Source organism: Argopecten irradians, chromosome 8, assembly GCF_041381155.1.
Source record: "Argopecten irradians isolate NY chromosome 8, Ai_NY, whole genome shotgun sequence".
Classification (NCBI taxonomy): Eukaryota; Metazoa; Mollusca; class Bivalvia; order Pectinida; family Pectinidae; genus Argopecten; species Argopecten irradians.
In genome coordinates this window covers 5,211,721-5,227,766 of record NC_091141.1, presented here as the reverse complement: position 1 = coordinate 5,227,766, position 16,046 = coordinate 5,211,721, and the positions used below count along the sequence as shown (strand labels likewise).

At 37.7% G+C, this 16,046-nt stretch overlaps 1 protein-coding gene across 1 annotated transcript; it reads left to right on the top strand.

Moving 5' to 3' along the window:
• Positions 1 to 10,454: 10,454 nt before the first annotated feature.
• Positions 10,455 to 15,292, top strand: LOC138329157 (uncharacterized). The gene is made up of 2 exons (XM_069275930.1): positions 10,455 to 10,656; positions 10,972 to 15,292. The coding sequence occupies exons 1-2, from the start codon at positions 10,601 to 10,603 to the stop codon at positions 15,281 to 15,283; spliced, it is 4,368 nt and encodes a 1,455-aa protein (XP_069132031.1). The 5' UTR covers positions 10,455 to 10,600; the 3' UTR covers positions 15,284 to 15,292.
• The last annotated feature ends 754 nt before the right edge of the window (positions 15,293 to 16,046 follow it).

Here is a 16,046-nt window from a genome sequence, read left to right as displayed (position 1 = left end):
TATATACCACACAGTTTCCTCTATATAACACACAGTTACGTCTATGTACCACACATTTACCTCAGTATACCACACAGTTACATCTATATACCACACAGATTCCTCTATATACCATACAGTTATCTCTATATACCACACAGTTATCTCTATATACCAGACAGTTACCTCAATATACCACACATTTATCTCTATATACCACACAGTTACCTCTATGTACCACACAGTTACCTTTTTATACCACACAGTTACCTCTATATACCACACAGTTACCTCTATATACCATACAGTTACCTCTATATACCACACAGTTACCTCTATATATCCCACAGTTACCTCTATATACCACACAGTTACATCTATATACCAAACAGTTACCTCTATATACCACACAGTTACCGCTATATACCACACAGTTACATCTATATACCACACAGTTACTTCTATATACCATACAGTTATCTCTATATACCATACCGTTACCTCTATGTAACACAAAGTTTCCTCTATATACCACACAGTTACCTCTATATACCACACAGTTACCTCTATATACCACACAGTTACCTCTATATACCACACAGTTACATCTATATACCACACAGTTACCTCTATATACCATACAGTTACCTTATATACCACACAGTTACCTCTATATACCACACAGTTACCTCTATATACCATACAGTTACCTCTATATACCACTAGCTCTATATACCACACAGTTACCTCTATATACCACACAGTTACCTCTATATACCACACAGTTACCTCTATATACCACACATTACCTCTATATACCACACAGTTACCTCTATATACCACACAGTTACCTCTATATATACCACACAGTTACCTCTATATACACACACAGTTACCTCTATATACCACACAGTTACCTCTATATACCACACAGTTACCTCTATATACCACACAGTTACGCTCTATATACCACACAGTTATCGCTATATACCACACAGTTACCTCTATATACCACACAGTTACCTCTATATACCACACAGTTACCTCTATATACCACACATTCAGTATACCACACAGTTACCTCTATATACCACACAGTTACCTCTATATACCACACAGTTATCGCTATATACCACACAGTTATCCTATATACCACACAGTTACCTTTATATACCACACAGTTACCTCTATATACCACACAGTTACATTTATATACCACACAGTTACCTCTTATACCACACAGTTACCTCTATATACCATACAGTTATCTCTATATACCATACAGTTACCTCTATATACCACACAGTTACCTCTATATACCATGCAGTTTCCTCTATATACCACACAGTTACCTCTATATACCACACAGTTACATTTATATATACCACACAGTTACCTCTATATACCACACAGTTACCTCTATATACCACACAGTTACATTATATATACCACACAGTTACCTCTATATATACCACACAGTTACCTCTATATACCACACAGTTACCTCTATATACCATACAGTTACCTCTATATACCACACAGTTACCTCTATATACCACACAGTTACCTCTATATACCACACAGTTACCTCTATATACCACACAGTTACCTCTATATACCACACAGTTACCTCTATATACCACACAGTTTCCTCTATATACCACACAGTTACCTCTATATACCACACAGTTACCTCTATATACCACACAGTTACCTCTATATACCACACAGTTACCTCTATATACCACACAGTTACCTCTATATACCACACAGTTACCTCTATATACCACACATTTACCTCTATATACCACACAGTTACCTCTATATACCACACAGTTACCTCTATATACCACACAGTTACCTCTATATACCACACAGTTACCTCTATATACCACACAGTTACCTCTATATACCACACAGTTACCTCTATATACCACACAGTTACCTCTATATACCACACAGTTACCTCTATATACCACACAGTTACCTCTATATACCACACAGTTACCTCTATATACCACACAGTTACCTCTATATACCACACAGTTACCTCTATATACCACACAGTTACCTCTATATACCACACAGTTACCTCTATATACCACACAGTTACCTCTATATACCACACAGTTACCTCTATATACCACACAGTTACCTCTATATACCACACAGTTACCTCTATTTACCACACAGTTACCTCTATATACCACACAGTTACCTCTATATACCACACAGTTACCTCTATATACCATACAGTTACCTCTATATACCACACAGTTACCTCTATATACCACACAGTTACCTCTATATACCACACAGTTACCTCTATATACCACACAGTTACCTCTATATACCACACAGTTACCTCTATATACCACACAGTTACCTCTATATACCACACAGTTACCTCTATATACCACACAGTTACCTCTATATACCACACAGTTACGTCTATGTACCACACATTTACCTCTATATACCACACAGTTACATCTATATACCATACAGTTACCTCTATATACCACACAGTTACCTCTATATACCACACAGTTACCTCTATATACCACACAGTTACCTCTATATACCACACAGTTACCTCTATATACCACACAGTTACCTCTATATACCACACAGTTACCTCTATATACCACACAGTTACCTCTATATACCACACAGTTTACCTCTATATACCACACAGTTACCTCTATATACCATACAGTTATCGCTATATACCACACATTTACACGCTATAAACACACAGTTACCCTTTACATACCATACATAACCTCTATATACCACACAGGTACATTTATATACCACACAGTTACCTTTATATACCACACAGTTACCTCTATATACCACACAGTTACCTCTATATACCACACAGTTTCCTCTATATACCACACAGTTACCTCTATATACCACACAGTTACATATATATAACCACACAGTTACATCTATATACCACACACAGTTACCTCTATATACCACACAGTTACCTCTATATACCACACAGTTACCTCTATATACCGCACAGTTACCTCTATATACCACACAGTTACCTCTATATTACCACACAGTTACCTCTATATACCACACAGTTTATTCTATATACCACACAGTTACCTCTATATACCACACAGTTACCTCTATATACCACACAGTTACCTCTATATACCACACAGTTACCTCTATATACCACACAGTTACCTCTATATACCACACAGTTACCTCTATATACCACACAGTTACCTCTATATACCACACAGTTACCTCTATATACCACACAGTTACCTCTATATACCACACAGTTACCTCTATATACCACACAAGTTACATATATATATAACACACAGTTACCTCTATTTACCATACAGTTACCAGAATATACCACACAGTTACCTATATACCATACAGTTACTACTACTATATACCACACAGTTACCTGTATATACCACACAGCTACCTCTATATACCACACAGTTACCTCTATTTACCACACAGTTACTAATATATACCACACATTTACATCTATATACCACACATTTCCTCTATATACCACACAGTTACGTCTATGTACCACACATTTACCTCAGTATACCACACAGTTACATCTATATATCACACATTTACCTCTATATATACACACAGTTACCTCTATATACCACTCAGATTCCTCTATATACCATACATTTATCTCTATATACCAGACAGTTACTCTATATACCACACAGTTACCTTTTTATACCACACAGTTACCTCTATATACCACACAGTTACCTCTATATACCATACAGTTACCTCTATATACCACACAGTTACCTCTATATATCCCACAGTTACCTCTATATACCACACAGTTACATCTATATACCACACAGTTACCTCTATATACCACACAGTTACCTCTATATACCACACATTTACCTCTATATACCACACAGTTACCTCTATATATCCCACAGTTACCTCTATGTACCACACAGTTACCTCTATATAACACACAGTTACCTCTATATACCACACAGTTACCTCTATATACCACACAGTTACCTCTATATACCACACAGTTACCTCTATATACCACACAGTTACCTCTATATACCACACAGTTACCTCTATTTACCACACAGTTACCTCTATAAACCACACACAGTTACCTCTATATACCACACAGTTACCTCTATATACCACACAGTTACCTCTATATACCACACAGTTACCTCTATATACCACACAGTTACCTCTATATACCACACAGTTACCTCTATATACCACACAGTTACCTCTATATACCACACAGTTACCTCTATATACCACACAGTTACCTCTATATACCATACAGTTACCTCTATATACCACACAGTTACCTCTATATACCACACAGTTACCTCTATATACCACACATTATCGTATACATACCACACAGTTACCTCTATATACCACACAGTAACCTCTATATACCACACAGTTACCTCTATATACCACACAGTTACCTCTATATACCACACAGTTACCTCTATATACCACACAGTTATCTATATACCACACAGTTACGCTATATACCACACAGTTACATTATATACCACACAGTTACCTCTATATACCACACAGTTACTTTATATACCACACAGTTACCTCTATATACCACACAGTTACCTCTATATACCACACAGTTATCTCTATATACCACACATTTACCTATATAACACACAGTTACCTTTATATACCACACAGTTACCTCTATATACCACACAGTTACATTATATACCACACAGTTACATATACCCACAGTTACCTCTATATACCACACAGTTACCTCTATATACCAACATAATACCAACAGTTACCTCTATATACCATACAGTTACCTCTATATACCACACAGTTACCTCTATATACCACACAGTTACCTCTATATACCACACAGTTACCTCTATATACCACACAGTTACCTCTATATACCACACAGTTACCTCTATATACCACACAGTTACCTCTATATACCACAGTTACCTCTATATACCACACAGTTACATCTATATACCATACAGTTACCTCTATATACCACACAGTTACCTCTATATACCACACAGTTACCTCTATATACCACACAGTTACCTCTATATACCATACAGTTATCGCTATATACCACACAGTTATCGCTATATACCACACAGTTACATTTATATGCCATACAGTAACCTCTATATACCACACAGTTACCTCTATTTACCATACAGTTACCTCTATATACCACACAGTTACCTCTATATACCACACAGGTACATATATATAACACACAGTTACCTCTATATACCACACAGTTACCTCTATATACCATACAGTTACCTCTATATACCACACAGTTACCTATATATACCACACAGTTACCTCTATATACCACACAGTTACCTCTATATACCACACAGTTACCTCTATATACCACACAGTTACCTCTATATACCACACAGTTACCTCTATATACCACACAGTTACCTCTATATACCACACAGTTACCTCTATATACCACACAGTTACTCTATATACCACACAGTACCTCTATATACCATACAGTTACCTCTATATACCACACAGTTACCTCTATATACCACACAGTAACCTCTATATACCACCAGTTTACCTCTATATACCACACAGTTACCTCTATATACCACACAGTTACCTCTATATCCACACAGTTACCTCTATATACCACACATTACCTCTATATACCACACAGTTACCTCTATATACCATACACAGTTACCTCTATATACCACACAGTTACCTCTATATACCACACAGTTACCTCTATATACCACACAGTTACCTCTATATACCACACAGTTACCTCTATATACCACACAGTTACCTCTATATACCACACAGTTACCTCTATATACCACACAGTTTTCTCTATATACCACACAGTTACCTCTATATACCACACAGTTACCTCTATATACCACACAGTTACCTCTATATACCATACAGTTACCTCTATATACCACACACAGTTACCTCTATATACCACACAGTTACCTCTATATACCACACAGTTACCTCTATATACCACACAGTTACCTCTATATACCACACAGTTACCTCTATATACCACACAGTTACCTCTATATACCACACAGTTACCTCTATATACCACACAGTTACCTCTATATACCACACAGTTACCTCTATATACCACAGTTACCTCTATATACCACACAGTTACATCTATATACCATACCGTTACCTCTATATACCACACAGTTACCTCTATATACCATACAGTTACCTCTATATACCACACAGTTACCTCTATATACCACACAGTTACCTCTATATACCACACAGTTACCTCTATATACCACACAGTTACCTCTATATACCACACAGTTACCTCTATATACCATACAGTTACCTCTATATACCACACAGTTACCTCTATATACCACACAGTTACCTCTATACCATACAGTTACTACTCTATACCACACAGTTACCTCTATATACCACACAGTTACCTCTATATACCACACAGTTACCTCTATATACCACACAGTTACCTCTATATACCACACAGTTACCTCTATATACCACACAGTTACCTCTATATACCACACAGTTACCTCTATATACCACACAGTTACCTCTATATACCACACAGTTATCTCTATATACCACACAGTTACCTCTATATACCACACAGTTACCTCTATATACCACACAGTTACCTCTATATACCACACAGTTACCTCTATATACCACACAGTTACCTCTATATACCACACAGTTACCTCTATATACCACACAGTTACCTCTATATACCCACAGTTACCTCTATATACCACACAGTTAACCTCTATATACATACAGTTACCTCTATATACCACACAGTTACTCTATATACCACACAGTAACCTCTATATACCACACAGTTACCTCTATATACCACACAGTTACCTCTATATACCATACAGTTACCTCTATATATCCACACAGTTACCTCTATGTACCACACAGTTACCTCTATATACCACACAGTTACCTCTATGTACCACACAGTTACCTCTATATACCACACAGTTGCCTCTATGTACCACACAGTTACCTCTATGTACCACACAGTTACCTCTATGTACCACACAGTTACCTCTATGTACCACACAGTTACCTCTATTATACCACAGAGTTACCTCTATATACCACACAATTGCCTCTATATGAATTACATATATTCTATCAATAAATTCGATTCAATTCTATACATATTGTGAAAAATATGCATTATAACAAAATGTATAACAATTTAAATTACAATTAGTAGTTATTATTCATAAATACAGAAAGAAAGTCATATGATGATGGACTATTTTTTCAAATATTTATATACTTCCATAACTACTTACAAAAGCAAAATATATCATCAGCTGTGACTTACAGGTGATGCGCCCATACACACGAACAATACATATACACATGTCGACATACCGATATTAGGAGAATTCTGATAATAATTAGTCGGACAATAGGCAATCAAAGGTGCGGTTTATGAAGGTAAAGGGAGGTAACTCCCTTATAGAGAAAGTGTAGTTTCATCATTATGTTATAATTACTATAAATCTTTAAAATCAATTAAGTAGTGATATGATAGTATGTGTATTGGATGTTACTAACTCTATCCACCAAATATTGACCTTAGTTTAACTTTACCCACCTCTATATACACGGATATATTGATAATAGAAAACATGGGAAGCTATAAATGCTGAGAGACAGCCATACAATCGCTTCTATACACATATAAACAATCCTAACCTATATAAAAGTAGTCGTTTTTCACATTCAAAATATATGACGATCGGTTTAATCCCGATTTCATTTTTTAATTAAAGCGTATCAAATGGCAAAAATAACGTTTATAACGCACTTTGAAAAAAAAAACAAAAAAAACAAAACAAAAAAACACTTACATATGACACACTTTACGTAACCATTGTTTTAAACCGATAACAGAATGATGATGTATACATTTCCGGTTTATTGATAATCACAGTTTTATCGTAACAGGAAAAAAATCCGTTAATACACGGAAATCATGTTCACACAGCGAATGAAATTAACAAATAAACATCCCCACCTGGACGAAGCCACTGTTTGCCTATGAACATTTGATTTAGAGCAACAGAGATAGTTGTTTGTCATAACATCGTTCATCAATATCTTACATAACTACATCAGTAATGGATTATGTTACAATTTCGTTCGAATATACCATCATTATCACCAGCTGCAGCAAGAATAGATTTGGTTGAAGCAATTGTAATAATTCTGATTTTTCGGATGGCATAATTTCGATCAAATAATTATCCATGGCTTTGTGAGTACATATTATGTCGTTTTCTCTGAAAAAAATAGCATTATGCTCACAAATGCTTCATGTCACAATCAATTACAAGATCAGCACTTTGCACAGCTGTGAAGGATGATTTTGAAAGGAAAATTATCGCCCTTTTGAAGACTTGCTAGATAGTCATTTTTAGCCGATTATGCTAGGTGGGGTAGAAGTTTTGTCTCGGGGAGCTTTCCACCCTTTACAATTGAAGATATGATTTTTACCAATTTTTCATCTAGACCTCTAAAACATCTAAAATGGTCTACGGGCACATCGGTACATAATTATATAAACTGTAATTAATTCTCTGATCCATTTGGTTTACTTATGCAGTTTGTTTTTTCGGTTTCCCGATTTTCTTACAATTAAAATGTCTTTTTTGTGTGAAATTAGAATATTTTAATTGATGATATTGCTATATGTTCATTCAGCTTGTTTGATGAACTTTCATCAAATAACAACAATAGTCGTCATGTCAAACAGACTATATTCTGCAGTGGCATTTATTGCAGAGTTATCTGTCCCTAAGGGTAATTATGACAAGTCTGGACGAACATAATTTCATAGCTTTAAGACAAATCTTTATTGCGCGAGAACGAATCAATGTTTAAGGCATATGAATGCATTGGATTTTTAAAAATCACTATTGTTTTGGGAACGAATTTGTATATTTGTTTAAATCGCTACAAATTAATTTCGGAATAAATGTGGTCAACTTCATGTATGATAGACATAACCCGCAGTACAACTTAGACCAAATGTGTAGATGGACACAGACCTGACTCATGCAACTAAATACATCGAAATGTAAATACCTTGAGATTGGCAGATTTCAACTATTAGTCAAAATGGCATCGCAACACCAGTACAAAAAGTGGAATCGGAAACGGACTTAGGAGTGAACATTGACTCAACTTGCAATTTTCATTTCATTCCAACTAGTCAATCTTAAATGCAAAGAAAATCATCGTTTTAATGTTTAGATCTTTCTCATATATGAGCTCACAAATGTTCGTGGCACAAAACTCTTATTCGTTCAATTGTGGAATATACAAGAGCCACGAAAGCGCTAGGGCGATACAAAAACTGTTTTATTGTTGTGATAAATACACCTATATACTATATAAAACACCAGGAAAAAAATTACAGAACTTTTACTGAAAATGGTGAAAAATTAGGCCAGCGATGCATTTCATTCCTGGTGTTTTTATATGATATATATAGCGGTATTTTTATATATATTTACACTACATAGTATTTACAGAACGTCCAGATCCTGTGATCTACCTTACCAAAATCGTTTAAAGAGTCTGAGTCTATCAACACTTCAATATCGTAGAGAACGGGCAGATATCATCAAAATAATATAATATTCTAAATAATTTGGACATATTGAATATTGACTCACAAAATTCTAAATAATTTGGACATATTGAATGTTGACTCTTCAAATTCTAAATAATTTGGACATATTGAATGTTGACGCACAAAATTCTAAATAATTTGGTCATATTAAATGTTGACTTACAAAATTCTAAATAAACTGGACATATTGAAAAACCACCCAGCAAATGTTCAGTCATCTTTCTGACAAACATGGTATAAATCTGAAAAAATACTCACAGAAATTTACAGTAAACCCTGTGATATTCTATATAAATGGAAACTTTTTAATCTGTGATTAAATAAATGTATTTTTTATCCTATTGTCTGGTACTGATATATATGTCAGTATCTCCAAATATATTAAGGGTAAAGGATTTCTTATTTTAAGCAACTGGAAGTCCATAGGACGCGTTAAGAGTACACTATGTCATTGCTTGAAGAAACAACAATACATCTCCACAAGCTAGCCTCAGCTTACCAATGCTGTCACCTGTTCGAATATTGAGCGAATACTGGTCAAGTTTAGCAAAGTGTCATCTTGATATAACAGAGAGTAGGTTTACCATAACAGCGTGGATATCATAGATATGATTTTAATCAGATTGAAACGTTCCGTTCCTATTGTATTTTCATAGAAGGGAAACAAACCATCGTGACTCATCATGAAGTGATTTAGGACGGACGTGAGGGGTTTTACATAATAGCTGGTCTGTCACTGTTTGGTATGTTGCATTTTGTATCACTGAACACTGATTAGTTAATTAATGTTATGGTAATTGAGCTATTAATCTGATATACTTCTAATACTATATATTGACACGAAAACTAGTGACGTCATGTATGACTTGCATATATGTCTTCACGGGTCAGAAGAACGACATTAACAAGAAATATGGGTAAGTATAATAAATTAAGAAACTATCTATTGAAAATAAGATATTTATTTGTTACACACATCCTCCTTTATCCTTACTCCACTTAAAAACTTTATTTTATGACATTGTGCTGATCTACTAGTAATACATTGTCACAAAAAGGCATGTTAACTAATATATTATTCCGGGGTCCCCTGGTTTTCATCAACCTTCGAGGTCCTCCAGCTTTCCCCCACCTTCTAAACCTGGCTATTCCTTAAATAACTCTAGCTAGTAATAGAACGTAAAACAAACACAATTTGTAACTTTTTAATGTCCTTACTCCTAATATTTCAGTGTGACATCGACAAAGTCTCTCAACGTGGCATGTCGCAACATGGATCACATGGATACACGGAAAGTGTCGCGGTTTTTGTCTCGTCACTTAGAAATGGAGCGAACTATTGGATCCGAACAGTTAGTCAAAATGAGACGTTTATTGAATCATTTGGATGAGAAAATGACATTTACTTCTGGGCTTTGTACAACAATATTCACTGGTTCTAAAGCAGACGGATTCGATTTCAGAGCTTCCGATCACGATATGATGTGGATATTCGATGGGGCGGTTGTAGTAAGGCCCTACGATAACATACGAATGGAAGATGCCGATAAAACTATCTTTATCATGGACAACACCAACTGTAGACCTGGATTTACCTTGCTGAAACTTCTTCAATTAGGTCCTTTGGAGGGAAGTGCAAAGTTCGTGGTAGCATTGGAAAGTTTTAATGGATCGCAATACTTGTCTAGTCTCGGTTTGAAGTGTGCTTTAATGGGGCTGGAAACCGGAGAATCCTATCTACATGGTCCCTGTGTAACAATTACAAATGAACAAGGTATGGAGATCGACCATGCTTACAGTCTACACTGTCGATCTTGGCCCACAGACCTCACGGATTTCTGTGATCGCACACAATTTTGTGTTTGGCCATCCAGAAAGATAGTCCATCGGATCGTAAAATGTGGTTGCCATGTTGTTGCAATCGGCGACAAGTATTCTAGTCATTTTCAGATACAATGGCGGATTTCTTTCGCGCAAGCAGAAACCATTCTTGTCGGTACATTCAACCACGTACAATTCAAAACATATGCTTTGCTGAAAATGTTCCTGAAAGAATGCATTGATCGCGATCAGTCGGTGCAGGAACTGCTTTGTTCCTACTTCATGAAAACTATTATGTTTCATGCTATTGAACATTCCAAAGCAGACATGTGGGTAGAGGACAATATTGTTCAGTGCTTTTGGTATTGTTTTACCGTACTATTTGAATGTGTTAAAACTGGATATTTGCCAAACTATTTCATGCTTACCAACAACATGATTCACCCAAAAGTCACCGGACAAAATAAGAAAAGATTGCTCCAAATACTGAATGTGTATCAGAAGACGGGATACAGTTGCTTATTCCAGTGCCAAACTCTCCAGTCTTTGCCTAGGAAGATAAAAGAAAATAACTCAATGTTTCCTTCACCGAAACTACCAAGAGATCACGTGGCAGAAGAATGCTGTCAAGATATCTGCATTTGGCATGGGCTTTTGTATTACAGAGTGCCAGAGCCAAGCAGTTCACATGCTTTAAGAGTATTATACAACTTGTTTATGAAATGTCAGGAGGATAGTCTTCTCGATGTAGGATTACTGTACTTTATGCGGGCCATCACGTACAGTTCAAGCGAAAGCATCGCCGAAATGACGTCACATGTACAATGTAATAAAGCTGCCTACAGACAGATCAGAAGAGATAGAGGTTTACTTCGACTCTCGTCTGCTACGGACGTCTCTAGTGGAGCGTTATCATTGGCCACCTTCTACTACAATGTCGGATCCTACAGTAAAACATCACACGTAGCTACAGACGTGGTGTACAATTGTCAGAGAAACTGTACGTTACTGGAGCACAGTCCTGATGAATATCAGAGGGAAATGTGTGGTAAAGGATACACACTACTACAGAAAGCCAAACGGTCATTTGTGTATCCTTACGTGATCAGCAGAGAACAAGGAAAACTCTATCCAGCGGAATTAGACAGTTTGTGTTCAGCCGCCAGCGCAAACACATTTGGTGATGTCGAAATTCCAGCATTGCCGTATGCCATCTTTCTACTTGTCTTGTGTGCCTACAGACTTCATAACAATGACCAGGCAACTATGTTCTTCAAGGATCTACTCGCGTTAAGGAAGTATCCTGTTAACGGCATGCATGCATATCCCATCTTGCAAAATTTGGTTGATATATGTCAAAGTATGTTAGAAAACGAAAGCAACTCTTTCAGTCAGCTTCCGGACAACACAGCTACTGTTAAAAGTGCTGACAGCCTGCTTCCTGACAACACAGCCACTGTTAAAAGTGCTGACAGCCTGCTTCCTGACAACACAACCACTGTTAAAAGTGCTGACAGCCTGCTTCCTGACAACACAGCCACTGTTAAAAGTGCTGACAGCCTGCTTCATGACAACGCAGCCACTGTTAAAAGTGCTGACAGCCTGCTTCCTGACAACGCAGCCACTGTTAAAAGTGCTGACAGCCTGCTTCCTGACAATACAACCACTGTTAAAAGTGCTGACAGCCTGCTTTCTGACAACACAGCCACTGTTAAAGGTGCTGACAGCCTACTTCCTGACAACACAACCACTGTTAAAAGTGCTGACAGCCTGCTTCCTGACAACACAGCCACTGTTAAAAGTGCTGACAGCCTGCTTCCTGACAACGCAGCCACTGTTAAAAGTGCTGACAGCCTGCTTCCTGACAACACAACCACTGTTAAAAGGGCTGACAGCCTGCTTCCTGACATCACAACCACTGTTAAAAGTGCTGACAGCCTGCTTCCTGACAACACAGCCACTGTTAAAGGTGCTGACAGCCTGCTTCCTGACAACACAACCACTGTTAAAAGTGCTGACAGCCTGCTTCCTGACAACACAGCCACTGTTAAAAGTGCTGATAGCCTGCTTCCTGACAACGCAGCCACTGTTAAAAGTGCTGACAGCCTGCTTCCTGACAACGCAGCCACTGTTAAAAGTGCTGACAGCCTGCTTCCTGACAATACAACCACTGTTAAAAGTGCTGACAGCCTGCTTTCTGACATCACAGCCACTGTTAAAGGTGCTGACAGCCTGCTTCCTGACAACACAACCACTGTTAAAAGTGCTGACAGCCTGCTTCCTGACAACACAGCCACTGTTAAAAGTGCTGACAGCCTGCTTCCTGACAACGAAGCCACTGTTAAAAGTGCTGACAGCCTGCTTCCTGACAACGCAGCCACTGTTAAAAGTGCTGACAGCCTGCTTCCTGACAACACAACCACTGTTAAAAGTGCTGACAGCCTGCTTCCTGACAACACAACCACTGTTAAAGGTGCTGACAGCCTGCTTCCTGACAATACAACCACTGTTAAACGTGCTGACAGCCTGCTTCCTGACAACACAGCCACTGTTAAAGGTGCTGACAGCCTGCTTCCTGACAATACAACCACTGTTAAACGTGCTGACAGCCTGCTTCCTGACAACGCAGCCACTGTTAAAAGTGCTGACAGCCTGCTTCCTGACAACGCAGCCACTGTTAAAAGTGCTGACAGCCTGCTTCCTGACAACGCAGCCACTGTTAAAAGTGCTGACAGCCTGCTTCCTGACAACACAGCCACTGTTAAAAGTGCTGACAGCCTGCTTCCTGACAACGCAGCCACTGTTAAAAGTGCTGACAGCCTGCTTCCTGACAACGCAGCCACTGTTAAAAGTGCTGACAGCCTGCTTCCTGACAACGCAGCCACTGTTAAAAGTGCTGACAGCCTGCTTCCTGACAACACAGCCACTGTTAAAAGTGCTGACAGCCTGCTTCCTGACAACGCAGCCACTGTTAAAAGTGCTGACAGCCTGCTTCCTGACAACGCAGCCACTGTTAAAAGTGCTGACAGCCTGCTTTCTGACAATACAACCACTGTTAAAAGTGCTAACAGCCTGCTTTCTGACAACACAGCCACTGTTAAAAGTGCTGACAGCCTGCTTCCTGACAACACAACCACTGTTAAAGGTGCTGACAGCCTGCTTCCTGACAATACAACCACTGTTAAAAGTGCTGACAGCCTGCTTCCTGACAACACAGCCACTGTTAAAGGTGCTGACAGCCTGCTTCCTGACAGCACAACCACTGTTAAAAGTGCTGACAGCCTGCTTTCTGACAATACAACCACTGTTAAAAGTGCTGACAGCCTACTTCCTGACAACACAGCCACTGTTAAAGGTGCTGACAGCCTGCTTTCTGACAACACAGCCTCTGTTAAAGGTGCTGACAGCCTGCTTTCTGACAACACAGCTGCTGTTAAAACAACCGTTGTTAATCGGACTGTTAGTAACCGGGGATCTGACAGCCGAGTGTGTGACAATTCAGCAAGTGTTGTTAACATAGCGACTGATATGTCATTTTTTGGATCTCCGACAGAACAAGAAGGCATCAAAGACAGCACTACATTGGATTATTGTAATATTCCACTTCAGTATCAATGCAAAGAAAACATCGTCAATGACGACATTGAAAACATTTTTGCTACCTTTTATAAAGTGATGTTTTGTATTGAACCTATCAATATTATTGAGAGAATCTTGTATTAAATGCGACGTACGTACAAATAATGTTCTTTTTTAATGTGACAACCGTCATTGACATTCATATCATGGCATCAAAGAGATTGATTGCGGTTCCCAATCAACATTTATAAATAGTCGAAATGTATTTGGTAGGCTAATGGCAGGGTATCAAATTATCTGCGAAAAGTTTTATAGAAACATCTTAATTGTTTAGTGTTTTGAAGACTCTTATTGGTTGAGCATTTGACAAACAATGCAGATATCATATATATTTCCTGGGAAAGGGTTACATGAAATTATTGCGGCTAGTATTCACTAAGGTTACATACTTTCCCGTTAAGGAAAGAACTCGTCCTTTAGTTTCCGGGGGTTAACAGTGTTAACAGTCCCTACGTGAGCGCGAAATGTAGCCGGGTGGTGTCAAATACAACAAGGCTAGAGGGTTATTTTAGATACATGTATATTTATTATATCAGGTGTAAAAAACCCTACAACACAAATAGAAAATATAAATTGAAGTACTCTCTCGCAGACACCCACACAGCACGATCGACAACTCTTTATTCCTAGCTATAAGTAACTTTACCTATAATACATTGAAATAAGATATATATTGACGTAAATTATATTTTGAGAATTTACAATATACCCTTATGACTTAATATACATACATAGAAGTTTTGGAAGGGGCTCAGGCAACAGCTTAAGGATAATCTAGCCATAAATTTGATCAACTTAGGGATTATGATGAAGTATTAGTCGCAATCCGACAGTTAGAAGATGATCA